Genomic DNA, 14,709 nt, shown 5'->3' on the forward strand with positions numbered 1-14,709 from the left:
GAAGAAAGCGTCTGTTCACGTCAGGCAATGTAATTAAAGAAGCCGAAAGATAAGAAGAAGAAGGGACCAGGCAAATAAGGAGTAATGCAAACGGGGCAATTACATCAACTGATACGAATCCTCGCTTGGTCCGGTGGTAACAAGGCTAAAGGTAACTCCCTTAGCCGAATAAAGGAATAAAGAAAGCCCATAATGGAATAGCCGACCGGGAAAGATCTCTGAACAACTTGCAGGAAGAGGTTGAGAAGAAGACAATGAATGGAATGGTCCGGCAGTCGCTATAAAATATCGCCTTTATTTATTATACTTAAATTCAAAAATGAGGTTAGAACATGTTGTTATGTAATTTTTCTCAGTTGGTTAGCTATTGTCATTTTCCTTCTTCTTATCTTTTCACTGAAGACCAAGCATAAAAACTAAATCAACAATTACATTGCAAAATTACTCTTAACTTTGATCAACTCTTTAGAAATAATAAGAAAAAAATACCAGAAATACATAAAAAGAAAGAAATTGACAAAAATGACTCTCCGGACGGAATCTAGAACCACTGAACTTCACTGGCCTTGACAGAGGGTTTAAGAGCTTTGGACTTCCGGTTTGAGGCACCGCGAACAACTTCTAGGCAGTTAGCCGTCCTTTATTGTTAGATCGAGCATCTACCAGGGCGTACAAGCCTTTCAACCTCTTCATGACATGCCATTTGTTCACATCCTGATTGGCTTTCATCGAGGTATTGCAGACCGAAGTGTATATCTCTACAAACTAAGAAACCCAGGCCTGAGAATCTTTTTTCTGAGCGATCTTGTCTGCCGGGAGAAGCTTCTAAGATAACCCGGGCCTCGAGCAAGGTCCTTGAAAGGCTGGAATCCGTCTGGTTGGTAGGGTGCCCAGATTGAAGAAAAAGTCCAAACAGGTAGCAAAACTCTTCTGAGGAGGCTGATCGTTGATGTAACGGTAACCATTACCGAATCGACCTCAGGAGGAACAGAAGAACCCTCAGGGGCAATCTCAGGAAAATACGCATGCAGGCAAAGCTGTAAGAGCCAAAGTGGGCCCGTAAGACTAGCAAACGAGTCCCGCACCAATCTATAGAGGCTTCGATAGATAGTAAGCGCGAGAGTTTCGATCCTCGTGAAGGGCCTTTGCTTTAGGAGGTTCTTCTTGGTAGTGTTATGGTTTATGATTGACAGCTTCATTCCGAACATTTCGAATCGCTGTTCCAGACTCAGGAGGATATCCGTCAGAGTGTCCACTTTTGACTTCAGGACCCTGAGCCCATCTCTCTTTGCTAAGTTCTTAGTTTTCATTCCAATATTTTCTAGATAGCTAGGTTAGAATCTGAGATTGTACGCAATAGCTAAATTGAGAATTCAGACCTCACTCCACACTGAGAAATTTCGTAAGAGAAAGAGAGACCTTCCTTGCCATACCTATCAAGGCTTGCCGTCAGTGGCAGAGATCTGACTTCTTTAGCAGATAGGAAGATGAATGGAAATCCTCTATTGTCAGTCTCTATTCTCAGTTGGTGCTTGCACCGAACTGCTCCCCTTCCACAAAGAAAGAAAAAATCAAACTTTTATAAATAAAATAGAAAAAATAAGAAGAAAAAACCCTCGATAGGGATATGTCCCCACTTCTTCAAGAAGAGCATAGCTTCTAAGCGCTTCCCTCTCCACAGCTATAGATATCCTTTTTCGGAGCTCTTATTCCCTTGTGGGGGTAGGGGGTAAGATTCCGATCAAAGAATTACGTAAATAATGCGGCTTAAGCGGCCTTCACAGCCTCAGAATGGGAAGCTTCTTGCTCTACTTTTTCTGCTATTTCAAATAAAGGTTTTCTGTTAAATCTCCCTTCTCTTATGACTTACACATTTTCAATCAAATTAACACATTCAATCCCTTTTGAACAGGCTATAAAGTGGTCTATATGGCTTACAGGTGAAGTTATTCGATTTTTCTTCCAGTTTAGGGGTGAAGTAACTCGACTGAAAGGAGAGGCGACCAAAGGGAGATCGACTGAAAGGAGAGGCGACCAAAGGGAGATCGACTGAAAGGTTTTTTCCTCTCACTTCGTTCGAGCTGGAGTTGGTAGCCTCTATAGTATGCTTTATGCGCTTAGCTCGGGCTGGGTTCAACCAGTCTGCCTCTTCCCTTTCTCTCTATGCCCATTGATATTTATCAAAAAGTGGCTTAACGGGGCCATAGTACATTGACATGAAAGACCTTTTGGACAGGCTAAAAAGTAGTCTATATCGCTTACAGGATCAGACCAGACTGTTCTAACAGGGCAGGGGAGAGGGAGAACTAATCTCATACAGTACAGCTATGATCGGGCAATAGCGCAGATAAGATCAGACTTTTTGTGTGAAGGATATGGTTCTGGTTCTCTTCTGTCCCGTTCCTTCAATCAAAGAAGAATCCATGCCCAGGGCTAGTGCCAGCGCATAGTCAGAGTCTTCCCTGCGTGCCTAACATCCACTCCTTCTAGTCGAGTGCCTTGCGGCGCCTTTAACGATGAGAGAAGTCGATACCGAAGAGAATAACTCAAGGGCACTGGCTACTCCATCAACTCAATTTCGTTGCATAAGTGAGGATGCCAGTCATCATAGTCTGAACTTGAAATCTTTCGTAGGCTCATCTCGTCGATTTTTATTCCGATCCTGGTCATTCATAGATAGTCAGCACTTTTAGTCATAGGCTATCGCCCATTCCTGATAGCCCGTTCCCTATTCCATTAAAGAATGAATGGGAATTGATCTGACAACGGCTGGGCAAAATCCATCTCTTTCTATCTCTATTTTCGCTAAACTTGCCTGCTTTCATGAAGCCGACCTTAACAGACATCTCTGTAATTTTCGTAGATGGAAGATCCGGTGAATCAATTAAATTAGATGCCGCTTACCTAGATGCGGTGCTTGTCCCTCGAAGCGAAGGTCAAGACCCATCTATTCGATCTATCGGAAGAAATTTTTTGACTAAACACCCTACGAAAGGACTTCCTTAACTACTCAACAGAACAAGACTTACGAACTGAGCTAGCCACTCGTTCTTCCAATAGCCGCCTTTAGCCTAATGTTCGCTTAGTGCGACTATAAGCTCTGAGCATAGACGACCAACTCTTTTGAAGACAGCGGAGAATTGATAGCAACAAAAGAATCAGCTATCGTCTTAAGAAAGCCAAGATAAGTCCCCATAGGCTGTGTGCCCTTTTCTTAACTTAAGGGACTGAAGTTGGAGCTTAAGTTTCAGCTCTTTGGCAGTTCCTTGATCGAGAAAGATCCTCTCCAAAGTGAGCCAAACATCACGAGATGTAGAGAGTTCCTTAACCTCTTTGATTTCATAACCTTAGTTAGGGTAGCCTTGATCCAAGAAAGAAGGGTATGTGCGTACCCAAGCAAGATAGGCGGGATTGAGCACTGGACGACCCTTAGGACGACATCTTCTTTTGAATTAGGTTCTTCTCTATGCTAATTACTGATTGAGTTGGAAAAGTTATGTGATATGCCTTGCTACTTTGCTTCTGAGCTAACTGTATAACTAAAGCTTTAAGCAACACAACTACTGATGTAGATGGGCATGGCTAAAATAGCTATTATGATGTGATAAACCTTTTATACATTAATCACAGGTTAGCGTAAGTCTTTGAATTTTGATTGAGTAGGTGGTAAGCTAAAGCGAAGGACCTCTATGAATGCGAATGCGGTGAGGTGAGCTTGATGATTGCGCTACTGGGGGATCGGAATAACGTAAATAGAGCTCACTAGTTGCGAATAAGCATACTTCGTCTGTGCGGAAACAAATAAAACCGATATGCCGAGGAAATCAGATACTGGCTAGGAATCGAGCTTTGATGCTCAAAAAAAGTCGTTTCTGTCAATTATACATATCGATCATCTCAATTCCTTGAAATCGGTCGGTAGGTCTTTCCTCTAGTTAAAGAGTTCTAGTACTTGCGTTGCGGTCTGTCCATTAGTTCGATGATTCTTCTTCGCCTTTAATTTAAGGCTTTTTCAATCAATCTCATAGCTTACTATGGCTCGTTCTAGTTCTATAGGAAAGGGTATATACCATAACCATAGGGAAGTAAAAGTGCGTGCGATAAATAAGCTTTTTCTGAGCCTATATATATATAGTGGTTATAGTCCTTAATGCGCAAAAAGGGAGCAAGAAAGGGGCTGCGGTCTGTTCCTGGTCCGGGCAATGACTCGTGCTTTGTTCTTTCCAGCCATTATAGAATAAGTATAAGTAAAGGCTCGTTCGTTCTGGTTGGTTGTCGTCCGTCCAGCTTACAGAATATCCTCTTATCGGTGCGATCTGAGGCGCATAGGGCGGCGGGGGTATCTGATATGGCCCAATATGGATGGAGATAGCCCACGGGTGAACGCCCAAAGCCAGTGCTACCTTAGCGGTGCTCGAGTAGGTTTGGTGGTTCCAACATCCTTATATCTATCTCTGCTCCTAGCGATTTTTCGTGCTTCCAGGAGCGCTTTAGAGCTGGTTTGGTTAAAGAGAATTGCTAGCAGTTAGCAGTTCGTCGCTTTCCTTAGTAGGTGGTACTTCCCTTCTCTTAGTTCTAGAGAGAAATCGATCTATCTCATACTTCCCTCTTTCTGCTATGGTTTGTTTTGCGTAGTCTAGGAGTCTTAGTGAGTGAACGTAGCTAGCCGGTGGAGCTCCTGTTTTTTGTTCCTTGCTTTAATTTAAGGGAATCTCCTCTCTTCTCAGAGCTGTAATGGGTCCGTCTGCGGCACCCCTTAGTTGTCTTGTGCTTCTGTAAGTCGACTAAGAAGTAAGATAAGAGGAGGCTATCGGTCTATCTCCGTTCAAGGCAGTGACTGAATTCATGTCAATGGTTGTCGTGCCAAGCCTGCTTTCGTGCTTTTGGAGAATTTTTTAGATAATCTCCTCTGCTTCCTAGCATCTATAGCAGCTTTTAGAGTCGCATTCACTAAACGAAAAGCTTAACACGTGCCCATTGAACTCGGCAAAGAAAGATGGAGAGCCATATCATACCACTGCAAGTAAGGCTGTTGGAGCTGTTCCGTCTATCGTAGGTTTCGTCAATCCCCGGCTTTCGTGGTTCGTACTTCCTTGAGTTTGCGAGTCAAGGGATCTCCCTCAAAGGATTTAATGTGAGCAAGTTGATTGATCCTCGTTTGAGTGTCCTTCTTCTTATATAATGAGTATTTTATATCATTGTAGCTTCGTCCCTTTCCTTTTGACCTGGCCCCTCGCCCCGAACAATATCCATTGCCTGGAGGAGCAGTAGACGAGGCTTTAGCGGCTTGTGAACCAGTTACGAACTCAACTATAAGTTAAGAGATCTCTTATCCCCTCAGGGAAGAAGTCGCCACTACAGAACTAGACTCAGGAACTGACACAACTGCAACAAGAGAGACAGCTCCAAGAGACATTAAGCGGGAAGGCCCCAAGCTCCAATGATTCCTACTTCTAACTTCCTATTGGAATGGCAGGAGGCATAAGAACAAGCAGAAGCATGAGATAACACAAGGGTTCTGCTCCTTGCTTTGAGGAAGGGACGGCTCAACTATAACTATGAGCGGTGTGAGTGAAATGTTAAATCGAAATTATCATTTTCCCAGGTTTTTCGCTTAACCCTTTTGTTCACTCGGAGAGCGACATCTCAAATTGACATTTAATCGTTTTCCCGTCCAAAAAAGACGGGAAAATGAAAGTTAGATGAATATTAATATGTTAGGCGAAAGGCGAAAGGTAAGTAGTCGTAGCGAAACGGCGTAGGGCGAAGTGCTTACCATATGCTCTTGAAAGATAGGCACTCGACTGAAGAAGGGGGTCCCGGGTTGATGAGTAAGAAAAGATAGAATTGAATTTCAGGAAAGAGAGACTGAGTACAGTGTGACAAGTTATTACAGTAGTTCCCACTTATAGCATCCGAACCAATCTATTGTCGTCCAAGAATGTTGTCCTTCTATGTAAGTCATGTATTCGGAAAAAGAGGAATTGGAATGAAAAGCACACCATATAGGTCAGCGGCATCAGCAGTTGAAGAAGTTGACGGCCGGATTCAAGCAAAAAATGGGATAACCTGAGATGGAGAGGTCTCCTTTCTATATTAAATTATAAGATCTGGCTTTGAAGCCTCCTTGAGTCCGGCTTACCTGAAGGTACGAGTCAAGAACAGAAGAAGGGGATCGCCACAATCAATCAAGAAGCAAGCTAAAAGCTGTTGTTTGGATGACTTTCTGAAAAAAAAAAAGTCATTCTTGGAGTAGCCCGCCCAGTAGAGGCTTTCTTAGCGAAAAAAGTATATTCATGGATGGATTAGGGGAAAGAGTCTTCACCTTACTAAAAAGTGTCAATCATTTTGATTGAACTTTCTGTCAGGCTAGCTCTGGGCAGGGCGCATACACACGAACCCACTTTGAGTCGGATCCGAGCTCCAGTAGACAGCGAGACAGCCATTGTGGTAGACGGGAGCAAAGGAAAGAGAGGTGAGTGACGCCAAGGGGAATTCCAGCACGAAAGCAAGTATTTTTATCACACGTCCGGTCCTGTCTGATTGATTCACCTTCGATTATTCAATCAAGGAAGCAGAGTCAACGGCCTTTGAAGAAAGCTGACTTCTCTTTTCAGATATTGAGTTGGACAGTCAAAAAGCCCAAAGGCCCAAAAGAAAGAATCAAGGGTCGAAGGAAGAGGCCAGGCGCTGGCGCTACAACAACTGAATTGACAGATTACGGAGCGATCCCTATTCCGCCTACTAGCTTGAGCTTTTTCCAAAATCGGAGCAACAGAACTAGTGGCCATTGGGGAGAAGAGTGATTCGGAAGCAAGCAACTCCTAAGCCTCAGGCCGAGCTTTGACTTATCATAAGATATTCCCACGAGCAGTAGCTGTGGCCAAAATAAGAGAAAAAACAGAGGTTTTTCATAGGCCATTGACTATCTATCCCCCGATTGAGTCTTTCTCTCCGTCAAAGGGACTCTTTCTTGAACAAGCACGGCGCTATCAGGACAAAATCCTAGCAGAAGCTGGAAAAGATGAAGAGAAAGAGGAGCGAACAGCCACTATCACATCGTTAGATGAGCTTCAGTTGTGCCCCTTTGTGAACGAGGGGATCGAAAGGCCAAAGATTATATAAGAGCGCAAAAGACGGATTTTCTTTTCTGAAGGCAGATATATATAGAAAGTGTGCAGTGAGGGAGGTAATTAAAGGCTTAAGTTTTCCAATTCCAATTCTCTATCCTTCGAATCAATCCCCCACTCATTATATAATAAAGTCGGAGAATCGGATGCCGCTGTCTAATAATAGCTTCCCCTATCTCATAAAGGCGAAAGCCTCATTCCTTTAGTTGCTAATAGTAGATAAACTACGGATTTCCGCCTCCTCTTCAGAAGCGACATCCTTTTGGTGACTTTATGGGCTAAAACGAATGAACGAAACCAAAGAGTCAGATTCGGGAAATCGGGAAACTAACCTACGGGAGTCTTAAAATCCGGTGGAACCGAAAGAACGCGAAGAAGGCCTGGGAAGCTTAAAGGATCAAGGACCACACGCGGAGCATCCATGAAGAGAAAGATTCCGCCATACAATACAGGCCGGCATCCTTAGAGCGAAAGTTCCTTTTGGGGGCTTTTTCCATATCTCCCGAGCTAACTCAGTATATATGGAACGAGAAGGACTTTTATGATATGACACAGGGCGAGGTCGAAATGGGGTGTATTGATGATAACTAAGTGAAAGCAGCCCGTACTTCCTGCTTGGATCTTCTTATTTGAAGCAGAGTGAATCGATCTTTGGGTAGTACTAGGGACCCAGACATGCCCGCGGTTGAAGGCTCAAAGCCAGTTCATGAAGATGTCGTCGCCCGATTCAGGTATGTCATGGTGGGACCTTTTCAATCCAAATCATTGATCGTCATCGGCAAGAAGCCCCTTTAGTTTCGATCTAAAACCTAGTAAGAAAGACTATCTGCTTGGCCCAAGGAGCCCCCCCACCAATAGAGGGGCGTAAAATCGATTATTCAAGAAGCTGTTCGACGTTCTGTACTGAGCCGTTATCTTCCGATGCGATATGCTATGATATGAGACGTTGGCGCTCTGGGCTGCCAGTGACCTAGAAGGTCCGTGTTTATGCGGGTTAGGAGTGCAAGGGGCAAGGTCACATCTTTCTGATAGATTGATTAAGATATAAGATCTTTACCCATTGAAATGGAAGAGGGGGTACTTAGATAAACCAATAGCAAAGGCGGGTATTCAACCATAGAGTGTGAAGACAACTCCGCTTCGGAACCGCGCGTAAGATTACGATCCTCCCGGGGCAAGCAAAAGACCTAATGGTTTTCGACATGAGGGGCTATCCAAGGCTAAAGAGTCCATCGGGCAGTTAAGTAAAGAAAGAAGAAGGAATAGAGGTGCATACAATGATTAAAATTAGGGCTAAAGCCTACTGAGAGCTAGACCGAGGCAGGGCGAACCGCAGCCTGTCGTAGCTCAACAGACTGAGACAACTTCCTTCTTACGGGAAGGAGTAGGACCGAAGTTCAATACAAAACCTTAGGGGACTTTCAGCCCTGAACAAGAACAAAAGAAAAGAGAGAGCTTAGCTGCAGAGACAGGCCCCAGGCATCGCTTAGATTAGATACGTTCAATAGGCGGCCCCCGGGGTAGGTCTTCCAATCCCGCCGACACAACCTCGTCGTCACTTACTCCTCACTTTAAACAACTTCCCGAATGATCCAACCCAGTCTTTAATTCCCGCACAATCCGTATTAGTTCTGCCCCAGGCTGTGCTAATCCAATATCGAATTGAGCCGAGAATTGAGTTTCGGCAAAGCCCGTTCCGTTGCTTTTAATATTTCCAAACCAATCGAGCGAAAGGAACTAAACGTCCTAAAGCGGTCTAGGCGAGCCAATGATAAAGAAGGTGAAGCCCTGTCCCACGATCTCTGTAGCCTAATTGCTAATTGGAGGTGCCCGAAGGAGTGACTCATCCTTTCTAGCTCTTATTACCCCTGTCGGAGCTACTTCTGTTGATATAAAGATGCTTTCGACGCAACGTCTGTTGAATACGATATAAAGTCAATCATATAAAGTCAATCTCAGTTTGAGTATCCTATTTGGATTTGGATGAGTTCTTTTGAGTTCTTTCCTAACGTCAATGAAAGCTTTCAAGCAGCGAAGTCTTGAGCAGGATTCTTCGTGAAAAGAGTCATTCTGCTGAGGAATGGAATCACAGCTTATTCTTTCTCCCTCCAGGCCTTTGAAAGTAGTTCAAATAGAAAGGCAAACCAATTTCATGTGTAAGCATAGTGCACATTGACTTTTACTTCAGTGAGATGAAAAGTCCTTCTTTTCCGGCTAGGAAGCGGATGAGTGGCCGTATTCGACCACCTCTTGCTCTTACGGCTAGTTCCAGGAGATTCGGTAAAGTCTTCCATTAGAGGAGAGGAGAGCCATTTTTTGAAGGCAACTTCCTTCTCTTCTCCAGATGGAGGACGCAGTTCCTCAAACTCTGGTATTCCAATCTCCAAATCACCCTCGCCGCCGAGCTTGCCTCTCGGGTAGGAGTCTAATTTTTCCAAAGAAGGTTACGTCCGTTAGGCCAAGGCCAAGAGAAAGCCTAGGGCATTCCTCTTTCCCAGAAGGCTGATGGGGCCTGGCTTGGGCTGGGCCAGATGGACCGATTTCTCGAAGTCAGAGGAAGTCCTTACTCCGCATCTTGCTTTTTCAACGGAAGCTAGATTGCCACCTTCAAGTCTTTTGGGAGGAACCGAGTTCAAGGACTTTTCCGGACGATGCGGGAGTCCCTGCTATCAAGTCCACTACTTTTGCACCCGAGTGAATATTAAGGGATTCCCCAGGGGAGGGACACATAGAAAGCTCTCCAAGAAGTCAGTCAAAGCCATCTCCCGCAGCTTCACATCTTCCTTTTTAGGACAAGGACGTCATCCTTTTTTATAGCGTAATAAAGTGGCGAAGGTCCCTTACTAAGCTAAGGAGATTCTGGACAGAATGAATTCTCTCGTACATCGGTAAGTTTAGTACTGAGCAAGGTCGGGTATATCGTCCTGCTATTTGCCTTACAGTTACGGATGCTTTCATCCCAGTGATGAGACAAAGCTCGAAAGACTAATGAAAAAGGTTTGGATTCCGCTTTTATTTTAAGTATGTAAGTTCCGGATATCTAACCCTCAACAAGCATTGGACAAGTGGATTCCCTTCTAAGTTGGTCTGCATTGGCTAGGGAGGGCACTTACTTTCCTAAACCATTTCGCCGGTACTCCTCTCCTTATTGAATAACTAAGTAAGTGCACTGATTTCCTTCATCTTTATAATCGGTTATGGTAGGGCCTTTCTCCTTGCTTTCTCTCTAAGCCCTTAGTCTTGCAAAGCAAAAGACCATTCCCTCACAATAGGCGCCTCCTTCTCCTCTCAGATGTCCATTCAAAAGACATTTATCTTGTTCGAGGCATATGAATCTTTTCGATATGCCACTCACTCAAGTTCCATATCTGATTCAAGAGCGGCACCGTCTATTGCAAACATAGCACTGGTTTTAAAAACATCGCTTATAGCGCAAGGAATGCGGATTCTATTCCTGAAACCCTTCCACCGGGAAAGAGCCAAGCAGCTGCTATTTGAACAACGGATATGGAGACAGCGGATGATTGGAACAAAAGCCATTCTTTCACAACCTCTTCTGGCTATAAGCTCATTCCCTGACTTCTAAAAGCAGACATGTGGACATAAAAAAGAAATGAAATTGATAGAATAGAGGAAGGAAGATGAATGTGCAGTTGATTCTATACCAGCCGATTCAATTGCAGCTACTTCGAAAAAACTGCCTATTATGGTATGGCTATGTAAAGGGACCGGCTTACCAGAGAGGTGAATGCCCTAGGATTGGATTCATCCCAATATGGAACTGGGTGAGGGATTCCCTGAAACCAGAGCACCTAAAGATAACAAGCTAAAAGGCGCATCTCTCTAAGCCAAGATCGTCTGCTCCTCAGCAATTGATCCAAAAAGTGCCCTTCTTAGGCGAGCGAAGTGACTTCCGTGGGAAGAAAGAAGCTAATAGAGTCATAGAAGATCCCGAAAGAGGCGAATTGCCAGAAAGTTTATCAAATCCGATCCTTGCATCATCTGATCTCGACCGGGTTCACTCCTAAATGAAGGCAGTGAGCATCGAATAAGCCAATTGAAACTATCGTCTGTTTACAGCAAATCAAGATTAGATGGACAAAGAGAGCTTCAGTCAACACAGTCCTAGAAGCTCCATTCATGCCCACTTCTATTCCTAAGAGCCCATCATTCTACTCAAAAGAGGACGGAGGCTACTTTCGGGACATTGGTTGCAGCGATTTGTAGACCAATAGCAAAAGCAGCAACGATTCGATGCTCTCAAGCAGATGGCTTCCTTCCGCCAAGAGTCAGAGTCGAGGACTAATGAGATTCCCGGATCGAGTTCTGACCCTCTTTCGAAGAGTCAGTAAAGCAGTCAATCAAGTAAGAAAGGTACGTAGTCACTAACCCACAAGCTGGTTAGGTCTAATGGTAGAGGCCAAATGCCTGACTCTCACTTTTAAGCAAGAAGCTACCTTAGCACAAGTACTAAGTAAGCGAGCGCGCTACCTCATATATAGCTATATGAGTCACTTCGTACCTCCTATAGCTATAGGAGTGACTTCGTACCTTTCCATCTTGAGAGCTTGGAAAGGGTATGGTTGAGCTGCGAGAGAGTCCTAAAAGCCACACCAGCTAACCGGCAAAAAGTAGAAAATCTGACGCACTGGTACTTGAGGTGAATGCCCATCACCCCTATGCTATGGCCGTTCAAACAAGCCTTTGCTGAAACTGGAGAGAAATCTACTTACTGTCAAGGCACGGACTCGAAACCTCTTAGCAAACTAGGCAGAGCCCGTATGGGATTGATGATATGAAATAGCCCAAAGCCTTATAATAGACTTTAGCCACGTCATCACCTAATACGGCATAACGGTCAAAGGTGCGACCCGGATGTACCTGCTCTGCAGACCACCACACTAAGAAGTGGTGGGCTTTTATAGTATAGGCAAAGACTGGTCAAGAGGCATAATAGCCCTATCTAAGATAAGATAATCTAAAGGCTGTCCAGCAACAAAGCTGACTTGAGAGAACTGGTACGGGTACTTGATCGATATTGCACGCAAGCGCAGGGTTAACCGCAGCTGACGCAAACGATCAAAAGATAGCATATCACCCTGAATAAGAAAAGCAAAGGCCACCTAACGTAATTCGAATGGGGGCTGCTTTCAAATCATTGGAGAATGCTGTCTTAGATCCAGCTAGCCTGTCTAGAGGCCTGGTCTGATCGAACATCACATGGTAGCCTCCGAAGGGCATGGCACAGCCACTCGTGAAGAGGCCTCAATAGCTGTTGTAGGACGTAATTACCAATTACTAAAATACGTCTATTCTCCCACCTTCCAAAGAAGAAGCCAAGCGCCCACATGCTAGTGATCCCCCTGGTCTTGCTACCGGGAGATAAAGACCCACTGTGCGCTCGAACCAGTCCAACGACTGGCCACTGATCGGTTATACTTCTTGTTTAGGATAGTGACATACCTCATAGGTGACTATGAGTAAGTACTCCCCTTCTTGTCACAAGAATTGATAGAAGGAATTAGCCAAGTCCTCTCGCTTCTTAGAGTAACTACGTACGTTAGAATGAGTTTTCTAATCCTCATTAGGAAGATTCTCCATATGAATGGTTAACGTTCTTTTTGAAGTAAGAAGAGAAAAGGGCTATGCGTGTAAGGGCATAAGGGATATAGCTTTGATAGGGAAAGAAAGACTGATTACGCAAACAAAGAGTCAATAGCATCATAGGGTGATATATCCACACTTTCTGCTAAGGCTTGTTTGAACGCCTTTCACCCTTATGCTTGCTTATGGGGCTATGCTGTTTACCTCAAGTATCAGTGTCGGCGATTTTCAACGATCTCTCGGCTTGCTGGTCTTGGATATAAGTCTCTTTCTCGCTCTGTGCATACCCGCAATCTAAAGATAGAGAGATTGTGGGCTATGTATACACGTACCTAATACCCATTAGAGATAGGGGCGAGGCGACCAACGGAAGCTCGAGCGTTAAGCCACTCATATAGCAATATGAGGGGCGAAGCGGTGACTCGACCGATAGGGAGAGGAGCGTTAAGACACTTTACCGATAGGTGATGGAGCAAAGCGAGAGGGTATTACCCTTATAAGCTTTAGGTGCTTTACCACCGTTTAGTCCTTAAGCTTCGCTCTAGTGACTTACGTTCCTTACTAAGAGAGATGGCAATGCAGACAATGAAGAATGAAAGAGCTTTACCTATTACTATACTATATAAGTCAGGGATCTAGTCCTATATTTCCAGCGTGAAGGGGCGAAGCGGTGACTCGACCAACGTACGAGGATAAAGATCTGACTCCGGATCAGCAGTTCTTTCAACTAAAGGAAGAATGAAGGAGGGAATGGCAGCAATCGACTTATTTCTGTCTTACAGCTCTCTTGTAGTACTGCTTCTTTTCAAGCTAATCTCTATTTCAACTGCATTCCCTATTGAAAAGAAATCAACCTCGCTTCTTTCTGTTGATAGGTTAGTTTGATTCCAGGTGTGAGCCTCTCCAGTTGCAGTGAAAGTTCCCGACTCTCTAGTGCTATCCCCCTTTTTTCAGCCTGACATTACAAAGGTAGACTTCATCCACCGGACGCCCTGGCTTTCTTTTTAGTTTTCCAATCTTCTGTCCTTCATTCTTGCAGATGCAGATCATAGATGACTACGACATAACTCTTTTGACTTCGTCTCCATATTACGCTCAAGCAAACGGACAGGCAGAAGCTTCAAACAAGGTCCTGATCCGTATCCTGGAGAAAATGATTGAAGATAAGCCAAAAAGATGGGATGGCATCTGATGTTACCAGAAACTTTGTGGGCATACAGAACTTCTAAAAGGGATGCCACAAAGACAAGCCCTTATGCTCTTACCTATGGGCACGATGCCGTCTTGCCGATGGAGATTATGGTTCCTTCACTCAGAGTAGCTAGGCAACATGGCCTTACTCCAGATGATTACACTCAGGCCATGGTGATGGAACTTGAAGACCTGGATGAAACCAGGATGCAGGCCCTCAACCACATGGCTGCACAGAAGAAGAAGATAGCTAGGATCTACAATAATAGGGTCCGAAGACAAACCTTTCAAGAAGGAGACATAGTGTGGAAAACGGTGTTACCTGTCGGTGCCAAAAGTAGAGAGTTTGGCAAGTGGTCCCCGACCTGGGAAGGACCATTCCGGGTGCACAAAGTCCTCAGGGGAAACGCCTATTGGTTGTCGAGTCTCGCGGGAGAACTGCACAGAAGTACCATTAATGGGCGTTACCTGAAGAAGTATGTTCCCACTATGTGGGAAATGCGGGAACTACAGGAACCAGGAAGCACCTGAGGCCGACTCACGGCCTATGTTAGCCGACCCCACGGCTGTTCACTAGTTACCTGTAAAGTTACCTGTAACCAGTGGGACTCACCAATCTCACTTCCGCATTCTAAACTACTGTGCCACCACCAACAATTAGCAAACAATTGAATGATGTAATAGCTTATGCATACAAGCAATTATGTAAGCAATGATGTAAGCAAAGGCCGACCAACGGCCAAAATTTCCAAATATAAAAATGCATCCATCCATCCATAAAAGA

General features: G+C 44.5%; 1 protein-coding gene across 1 annotated transcript; it reads left to right on the forward strand.

Annotated features, from left to right (window-relative positions):
• Nucleotides 1–13,925: 13,925 nt before the first annotated feature.
• LOC110648381 (uncharacterized) lies at nt 13,926–14,456 on the forward strand. The gene has a single exon (XM_021802595.2). It carries the CDS (start codon nt 13,926–13,928, stop codon nt 14,454–14,456), a length of 531 nt encoding a protein of 176 aa, XP_021658287.2.
• Nucleotides 14,457–14,709: the final 253 nt, after the last annotated feature.

This window comes from Hevea brasiliensis, unplaced genomic scaffold (genome assembly GCF_030052815.1).
Source record: "Hevea brasiliensis isolate MT/VB/25A 57/8 unplaced genomic scaffold, ASM3005281v1 Scaf47, whole genome shotgun sequence".
Classification (NCBI taxonomy): Eukaryota; Viridiplantae; Streptophyta; class Magnoliopsida; order Malpighiales; family Euphorbiaceae; genus Hevea; species Hevea brasiliensis.

Excerpts from the sequence above, each read along its gene's own strand:
- LOC110648381 (XM_021802595.2), top strand. The coding sequence starts at position 13,926 with ATGTTACCAGAAACTTTGTGGGCATACAGAACTTCTAAAAGGGATGCC.